Raw genomic sequence first — 9,319 nt, 5'->3', positions numbered from 1 at the left:
AATAAAAATTATTTTAATTTATTTAGTTACTTAGTTTGATATGATTTATTTTCATACTGCGTTTAATTAAATGTATTTTATTGAAGTATTGTGTATGTGTTTGTAGGAGCCATAGTTACTAGTTTATTACATTTTTATCAATTTGTTCATTTAAATATAATTTTTGTTGTTGTATTATTAATTGTTTATTTCTTTGAGTGTGTGCCCTCTATAGGTGAGAGAAAAGTTGAAAGGATATGCCACACCTGACAGGATGGGGGCGCTGGTGCAAGAGCACACAGTTTTTGACCGTACACATGGGGAAAGACAGAAAGCAGCATTTATGCTACAATGCATCTTTATTTTTGATTTAATAAACTTCAGTTATCGTTTTGAAACATCAACAAGCCTCTTTGGATGTATTCGTGCTATTTTGCACGCGTCAGAAGTATTGCACCATCACCTCTCACAAAACAAAATTGGAAATTTGAAGCTTGTTTTGCCGCTACAATGTTTATTAGGCTAGAGTTATCTCATCTGCGTTTCTTTTGAACCCGTTTACTCTGGTCAGATGATAATGACCTGTAATGGCCTTCACATCATCACAAGCGAAGGTAACAGTACATGCATTGATGACATCACAGAGCTTGAGATGTTTAAACTCAACTTCAGATATTTTAGCTTTAAATCCTTCATCTCCTTCAGCAAAGATATATTCTTTATCTACTAGTTCACACCACTTAGAATGAAAAAGCAAGCGGATCTTTTCCCTAATGTCCTCACTGATGTTCAGCTTGACGTGTGTTTTCATCCGATCGGCCTGTCGTTCTCCAAAGCTCTTCAACTCCTCTAACGTCAGTGGATCAACGGGAAATTCAATTTCAAATCTATCTAGAGAAGAGAGGAAATCCAGACTCTTCTTATCTGCTGTTTTCTTCATTTCTACTTTGATATTATGGATGATGTTTTTTTTCTTTTTATGGACTTGATTTATCTCTGAAAATCTCAATTTTGATCTTCGGTGTTCTCTGTTAATCATATCTTTTAACCATTGTAATGTCCATATAATCAAAGGATGTTTCTGTCTAATCAGTTCCTGTAGCTCCTTTAATATATCTCTCCCTGTAGCGCCATAAACGTCCCTACAGTAAATGGGAAAATTGATGTTATAAGTTCTGCAAATTTTATGAGCGAAACGACCTAACATAATCATACAAGATTTGTGATCTTTTGTGTCTACACAGGGACTGTAATTAGTGAAATGGAATATATGCTTTATCTGTCGCTTCTTCTTAACGTTACTTAAGTATTCTTCTGTCGCTGTAATAGTTTGTTCTTCAGCATGCTGTAAATCAGGACAGCGTTTGCTGTTTCGTTGACTTGCGTTGTCTTGTCTTGGCTTTGGTTTAAAGGGTCCGATTAATTTATGTGACCCATTTTTAAACTCAATAATGCTAAAAGAAAACTGTTTTTTAAAGTCAATCTTCTCAAATTCCTTTAGATTATCATTTATATACTTCAAAATCTTTAAAGACATAGTTCCATCTACAGGAATATTTGAATATTTAGAAAACAGATCTTCAATGAAGATGATTTTAGAATCATAAATTCGTTGAAGTGTCATTTTGACGGCTGCTTCCCGATTACTGAAATCAACACACATCTTCATTAAATGCTCTGGATCCCTGGAGATCCACGGCTCATAATGTCAGCTAAAGCATTTATGGTGAAACACAAGGCTACGGTCCGGCCCTGGATGGAAACACAGTCGGATCTCTTCTGTCTTTGCCAGGTTGAGCTGTTCTCTCCTCCATGCTGAGATGTTCGCCACACATCTGGAGAATTGTGCAGCTACTGTGGGATAATCTGGTTGGAATGAAAGAGTTGTGTGTCATCAGCATAGCAGTGGTATGAGAAGCCATGTGCCAGTGATGTAGTGTAAATGGAGAAGAGGAGCGGTCCCAGCACTGAGCCCTGAGGAACCCCTGTGGCAGATACCCACCCCTCTACAGGGAACCCAGAAAGACTTACGTGTGAGATGGGACTCAAAGCAGTGGAGCGGAGTCCCTGTGATGGCCAGTGATGAGAGAGGAATCTGATGATTCACAGAGAGATCCAGGAGGACTGATGGTCTGGAATCAGCTTCAGCAATCCGCAGGGCTAGAGTGACCGGCAGTAATGCCGTCTCGGTTGAGTGCTTAGCGTTCAGCTGGTTGTTCTGCAAAAGGAAAGAAGCTTCTGGGTTGTTTATTTGAGGTAACAGTTATTGTATTATACTATTAACCCTCATCCTTCCCTCACACTTGGTAGCAAATCCTTCGCAATGACACTCTTTTTTTTTTGTCCAGAAAGCTTATTTCATTTGAATATTTTTTGCTTTGTGTTCTTTTTATTTTATTTACCTTTAAATAACTAGATTTTATCGATAAATAAATAATAATTTAAACACATACGTCACATTCTTTCAACTTAAACTCAAAATAACTCCCAGTTTCAGAATATCTTCCATTGAGTGTCTCTGCTGAACTCTTGTGGACAAACAATAATGTAAGATGACTATGACTTTTTGGGTAAAGTTTATTTTTAATTAAAAACTTAATTTTGTGATGCCCAGATCAGTGTGTGTGGTGCCCAGATCAGTGTGTGGTGCCCAGATCAGTGTGTGTGGTGCCCAGATCAGTGTGTGTGGTGCCCAGATCAGTGTGTGTGGTGCCCAGATCAGTGTGTGTGGTGCCCAGATCAGTGTGTGTGGTGCCCAGATCAGTGTGTGTGGTGCCCAGATCAGTGTGTGTGGTGCCAGATCAGTGTGTGTGGTGCCCAGATCAGTGTGTGTGGTGCCCATATCAGTGTGTGTGGTGCCCAGATCAGTGTGTGGTGCCCAGATCAGTGTGTGTGGTGCCCAGATCAGTGTGTGTGTGATGCCCAGATCAGTGTGTGTGATGCCCAGATCAGTGTGTGTGATGCCCAGATCAGTGTGTGTGGTGCCCAGATCAGTGTGTGTGGTGCTCAGATCAGTGTGTGTGGTGCCCAGATCAGTGTGTGGTGCCCAGATCAGTGTGTGTGGTGCCCAGATCAGTGTGTGTGTGATGCCCAGATCAGTGTGTGTGATGCCCAGATCAGTGTGTGTGGTGCCCAGATCAGTGTGTGTGGTGCCCAGATCAGTGTCTGTGATGCCCAGATCAGTGTGTGTGGTGCCCAGATCAGTGTGTGTGGTGCCCAGATCAGTGTGTGTGATGCCCAGATCAGTGTGTGTGGTGCTCAGATCAGTGTGTGTGGTGCCCAGATCAGTGTGTGTGGTGCCCAGATCAGTGTGTGTGGTGCCCAGATCGGTGTGTGTGGTGCCCAGATCAGTGTGTGTGATGCCCAGATCAGTGTGTGTGGTGCCCAGATCAGTGTGTGTGATGCCCAGATCAGTGTGTGTGGTGCCCAGATCAGTGTGTGTGATGCTCAGATCAGTGTGTGTGGTGCCCAGATCAGTGTGTGTGGTGCCCAGATCAGTGTGTGTGGTGCCCAGATCAGTGTGTGTGATGCCCAGATCAGTGTGTGTGTGGTGCCCAGATCAGTGTGTGTGGTGCCCAGATCAGTGTGTGTGGTGCCCAGATCAATGTGTGTGGTGCCCAGATCAGTGTGTGTGGTGCCCAGATCAGTGTGTGTGGTGCCCAGATCAGTGTGTGTGATGCCCAGATCAGTGTGTGTGGTGCCCAGATCAGTGTGTGTGGTGCCCAGATCAATGTGTGTGGTGCCCAGATCAGTGTGTGTGTGATGCCCAGATCAGTGTGTGTGGTGCCCAGATCAGTGTGTGTGTGATGCCCAGATCAGTGTGTGTGGTGCCCAGATCAGTGTGTGTGTGTGATGCCCAGATCAGTGTGTGTGGTGCCCAGATCAGTGTGTGTGTGATGCCCAGATCAGTGTGTGTGGTGCCCAGATCAGTGTGTGTGGTGCCCAGATCAGTGTGTGTGGTGCCCAGATCAGTGTGTGTGGTGCCCAGATCAGTGTGTGTGATGCCCAGATCAGTGTGTGTGTGTGTGGTGCCCAGATCAGTGTGTGTGGTGCCCAGATCAGTGTGTGTGATGCCCAGATCAGTGTGTGTGTGTGGTGCCCAGATCAGTGTGTGTGATGCCCAGATCAGTGTGTGTGGGGTGAGATTTATCAATCATTTTTTGTTTAGAAACACTTCATACTTTTATGTATATTATTTCATTAATAGTACATTATTAATTTAATATTTGTATTTTATTACAAATAAAAATAAAAGATTTTCTCCATATATTCCCTCCTAAATGATTGACAGTCGTTTGTTTAATGTTTAATAATACTGTGTGGAAACACTGGTCCTTGTCTGCCATGAGTACGATCCTAATGAAAGTTCATTAGCTCTTCCACAAGAGGGCCTGAGACAAGAGCTGAACTAATGCCTTCTGTGTCCTGTGCTTGCCTATGAGGCCGTCACACGACAAAAGAGAAGGACTCAGAAACACACCTTAGCTGGAAACGCTGACGATCGATCGATGCGGCCCTCAGGAAACTCCGTTCTGCTCTTGATCATGACCCTAGTCAAACCAAAGGAATAACACACAAATGATTGCAGATTTGTCTGAAGCTGTCTTGTTTAGGGCTAAAAGCTCAAAGTTAGGAACCTTAGCTTTCACCACTCCTGTGGTGTGTGATTACAGAACTAACACATTTCTTTTTATTAAACATTGATGTGACAATAGTTTGTGGGAAAGACATTTTAGTTTGTTTAGTTTTGATAATCTTGAACTCACTGGCACGGCTCTTTATTCTGTTTATTAATAATTCATATGATTTTTCTAGTGAACAACAAGAGCACTTTTACCCCAAACATATTTTTACTGTATTCTACAGTTACTGAAAACTTGCCTTGAGCAAAACATTGACATTGTTCTCAGAACATTATTTGATCTGCTCTCATCAGCTACATTTGATTTATTAGATCAACTTACCTCAGAATCCTCTTCAGGTTTTTAAGCCATCTAGAGAAAACGAAATCAAACGTGTGTTTTACTCTGATGTGTGTTAGCCCTACTGTACACACACACATTACAATTACAAAAGTTGTGTTTTACCTTCTGATCTTATAACGCTCCATGTTCATCTCCTCTCTCTTTCTTCTCATCTATAATGGAACAGAGGAATCAGAGCCAATCATCAGCTTGATCTAACCTCTTATGATCCTCACACACAGCAGGAAATAATATTCAAATATGTTACTAAGGCCAGGTCAGGAAGCAGACAAACTGGTTAAACCGACCGTCTGCTTGCTGTCTCACGTCACCGGAGTCAGATAAATCCCAGCACATAGAGACTCTTTCACCTAGATATTATCATATAGAGACTGTGTCTGTTCTCTGGATTAGCAAATACAAAAAAAATCAAAACCATTCAACAGTAAAAATTTAATTGATATCCAAAAAATAAACAAAAGATATAATACAGATGAACAATTGATAAAGCTTGGGTTGCTGAATATTAGATCCCTTTTCCCAAAAGCGCTTATTGTTAATGATATTATTACAGATAATAATCTAGATGTGCTGTGTTTGACAGAAACCTGGCTAAAACCTGACGACTACATTACCTTAAATGAGTCCACCCCCCAAGATTATTGTTATAAACATGAGCCGCGTCTGAAAGGTAAAGGGGGAGGGGTTGCTGTAATTTATAATAATATCTTCAGTATTACTCAGAAGTCTAGTTTCAAATATAATTCCTTCGAAGTTTTGGTGCTTTATGTAACGCTATGTAGTGTAGATGATAAAACCCGTTCAACATTTGTGTTAGCTACTGTATACAGGCCACCAGGGCATAATACAGACTTTATCAAAGAATTTGCTGATTTTCTATCAGAGTTAGTACTGGCCGTAGATAAAGTACTAATTGTTGGTGATTTTAATATCCATGTAGACAACGAAAAAGACGCATTGGGATTAGCATTTAAAGACACACTAAACTCTATTGGAGTTAGGCAACACGTGTCAGGAGCCACTCATCGCCATAATCATACTTTAGACCTAATATTGTCACATGGAATAAATGTTGATACCGTTGAAATTCTGCAGCAGAGCGATGACATCTCAGATCATTACCTCTCATGTATACTTAATTTAGCTACGGTTGCAAAGCCGCCCCCTCGCTTCAAAAATGGCAGGACAATCACTGCCGCTACTAAAGATTGCTTTTTAAATAATCTTCCTCATCAGTATCATCTCAAGATTTCAAGAGATTTCAAGATTTCAAGAGTTTTTATTTGTCACATACACAGTTATATACACAATATACAACTGGCAGTGAAATGTAAACAGGTCCGCTCCATGGACAGTGCAAATAACAGTTACAAGAAATTAAATAGAAATAGAATAAAATTAGAATAAAAAGTATTAACATAAGTAGAATTATAAATAAATCAAGTAAAAGATAAAAATAGGAAATAAGATAAAAATAAAAATATAAAAAAATATGTGGATATGATAAGTGAGATAAACTGTAGACTTAAAAATAAGTGGTTAACATAAAATATATAATATGTATATATAAAGAAGTATAATGTGCAAGGTTTATTACAGGTTGTTACGCAGTAACAATAGGGACGTAAAGTGCAGTGCAATTGCAGTATGTGGATGTTAATGTTAAAAGACTGTATGTTTATGTGTGTGCGGGGGTGAAGTGAGTCACGTGACTGAGTTCAGGAGTCTGATGGCCTGGGGGAAGAAACTCCTCCTGAGTCTTTCAGTCTTTGCCATCAGGCTACGGAAGCGCTTACCAGATGGCAGCAGGGTGAAGTGAGAGTTTGCAGGGTGATTAATGTCTCTGATGATTTTAGTAGCTCTACCTCTGCAGCGTTTGGTGTAGATGTCCTGCAGAGACGGGAGAGCTGAGCCTGAGATGCGCTCGGATAAGCGCACCACTCTTTGCAGGGCTTTGCAGTCGTGACTGGTGCTGTTCCCGTACCACGCTGTGATGCACTGAGTCAGGACACTTTCTATCGCCCCTCGATAGAAAGTTTTCAGGATGGCTGGTGAAACCCTGAATTTCCTCAGCTGGCGCAGGTGGTACAGTCTTTGCCTGGCTTTTTTCACCTGTGTCTGGATGTGTGTAGTCCAGGTCAGATCCTCGGAGATGTTCACTCCCAGGTATTTGAAGCTGCTCACTCTCTCTACCGGTGTCCCGCTGATCATGAGAGGGGAGTATGACCGATGCTGTCTCTTCCTGAAGTCCACAATCAGTTCTTTGGTCTTGTTAACATTCAGAGAGAGACAGTTGTCCTGGCACCATGATGTCAGTTGCTCCACTTCGTCCAAGTATGCCGTCTCATTGTTGTTGGAGATGAGACCCAGGACAACAGTATCATCAGCAAACTTGATGATCGAGGTGGAGCTGTGTGTGGACAAACAGTCATGGGTGTAGAGAGAGTAGAGCAGGGGACTCAGCACACAGCCCTGTGGAGCTCCAACACTCAGGGTGATGGAGGTGGAGGTGAACTGGCCTACTCTCACCGCCTGGGGTCTGCCAGTGAGGAAATCTTCAATCCAGAGGCAGAGAGAAGAATTCAGGCCTAGATCCAGGAGTTTGTGTGTTAGCTTAATGGGAACTATGGTGTTAAAGGCTGAGCTATAGTCAATAAATAGCAGCCTGACATAGTTCCCACTTTTGCTGTCGATGTGAGTGAGGCAGGAGTGAAGGACGTGAGAAATGGCATCTTCAGTCGATCTATTGGGACGATAGGCAAACTGAAGAGGGTCCAAAGTGTCAGGAATGGAGGAGCAAATGTTGTTTTTAATGAGTCTCTCAAAGACCTTCATGACTAAAGATGTGAGAGCCACTGGACGATAGTCATTTAGGCAAGAGGGTTTACTGATCTTAGGTACAGGGATGATGGAGGATCGTTTGAAGGAGGTGGGGACAACAGATGTAGCAAGGGACTCGTTGAATATGGATGTAAAGAGCCCTGCGAGCTGATCAGCACAGGACCGCAGAACACGACCTGAAATACCATCCGGCCCAGCAGCTTTCCTGACATCCACACGTTTGAGTGCCCTCCGAACCTCGTCCTCCGAGACAGAGATCACGTGACCGTTGCTGCTCTGAGGGACTCTCTCTGACGCGTCACTCGCCGGAGTCGCGCTGCCGCGATTACCATCAAAGCGAGCGTAGAAAGAGTTTAACTCGTTCACCAGCAATGGATCAGCTCTCACCTCTGCAGAGGATTTAGTTCCAAAAGCACAGATGGTTCTCAGTCCCTGCCACATCCGCCGGGAGTCGTTGAGTTGGAAATGAGATTCCACTCGGTCTTTATAGCGGAGTTTTGCGGCTTTAACGGCGCGCCGGAGGTCGTAACATGAAGCTTTGTACTCCCTCATATCCCCCGTTTGGAGACCGGCATTGTAAGCGGTGGTGCGCGAGTTTACTGCAGTGCGAATTGAACTGTCCACCCACGGTTTCTGATTAGGGAAGGACGTTATAGTTATTGTTTGTGTGGCTTGCTCTGTCAGTGTGTTAATAAAGCAGAGCGCCACTTCTGTGAACTCGCTGACGTCTTCAGAACTCGCGCGGAACATGTCCCAGTCGACGTCATCAAGAGCTGCCTGTAGCGTGATCTCTGAATGGGATGACCAGCGTTTGACTTCCCTCCTCACCGGGGGCTCTTGAACGAGCCTTTGTTTATATTCCGGTGTGAGGAAAATGGCGGCATGGTCCGATTTGCCAAAAGCTGGCTGTGAACGAGCTTTGTAGGCGTTCTTAAACGGAGAGTAGCAATGATCCAGTGTGTTTGCTCCTCGTGTGGGACAGGAGACATGCTGGTGAAAGTTTGGCAATACTTTCTTTAGGTTTGCTTTGTTAAAATCACCCGCGACGATGAAAGCAGCGTCGGGGTGTTTGTTTATGAAGCCGCTGGTCACATCATGGAGGGCAGATAAAGCCAGCCCCGTGTCTGCTTGTGGTGGAATATAAACGGCAGTAGCGATGACCGAGGAAAACTCCCTCGGCAGGTAGAAAGGCCGGCACATGAGAGTTAAATGTTCCAAGTGAGGCGAGCAGGATCGCGAAAGAATGGAGATGTTCCTAGGATCGCACCATTTCTTGTTTATCATGAAACACACTCCACCGCCTTTAGATTTCCCGGCCTCGGCTGTTCTGTCCATCCGAAAAACAGAGAAGTTCTCGGACGGCGTCACGGCTGTATCCGGGACCGCTGGCGTGAGCCATGTTTCGGACAGACAATAGATGTTGCAGTCTCTCATGTCCCGTTGAAAACTTATCCTGGCTCTAAGATCGTCCATCTTATTCTCCAAGGATTGGACATTTGCGAGCAAAATGCTCG

The 9,319-nt window shown here is 43.4% G+C and overlaps 1 protein-coding gene across 1 annotated transcript; it reads right to left on the bottom strand.

Annotated features, from left to right (window-relative positions):
- Window positions 1-322: 322 nt before the first annotated feature.
- LOC307134005 (uncharacterized protein) lies at window positions 323-5,170 on the bottom strand. Its single transcript, XM_079829426.1, has 5 exons — window positions 5,067-5,170; window positions 4,944-4,973; window positions 4,460-4,529; window positions 2,011-2,197; window positions 323-1,845 (listed from the first exon to the last, which is right to left on the bottom strand). The coding sequence occupies exons 1-5, from the start codon at window positions 5,114-5,116 to the stop codon at window positions 1,688-1,690; spliced, it is 495 nt and encodes a 164-aa protein (XP_079685552.1). The 5' UTR covers window positions 5,117-5,170; the 3' UTR covers window positions 323-1,687.
- Between the last annotated feature and the right edge of the window lie 4,149 nt (window positions 5,171-9,319).

This window comes from Gobio gobio (genome assembly GCF_949357685.1).
Source record: "Gobio gobio genome assembly, chromosome: 11".
In the NCBI taxonomy this organism is placed as follows: Eukaryota; Metazoa; Chordata; class Actinopteri; order Cypriniformes; family Gobionidae; genus Gobio; species Gobio gobio.
This window is presented reverse-complemented; position numbering and strand designations above follow the sequence as displayed.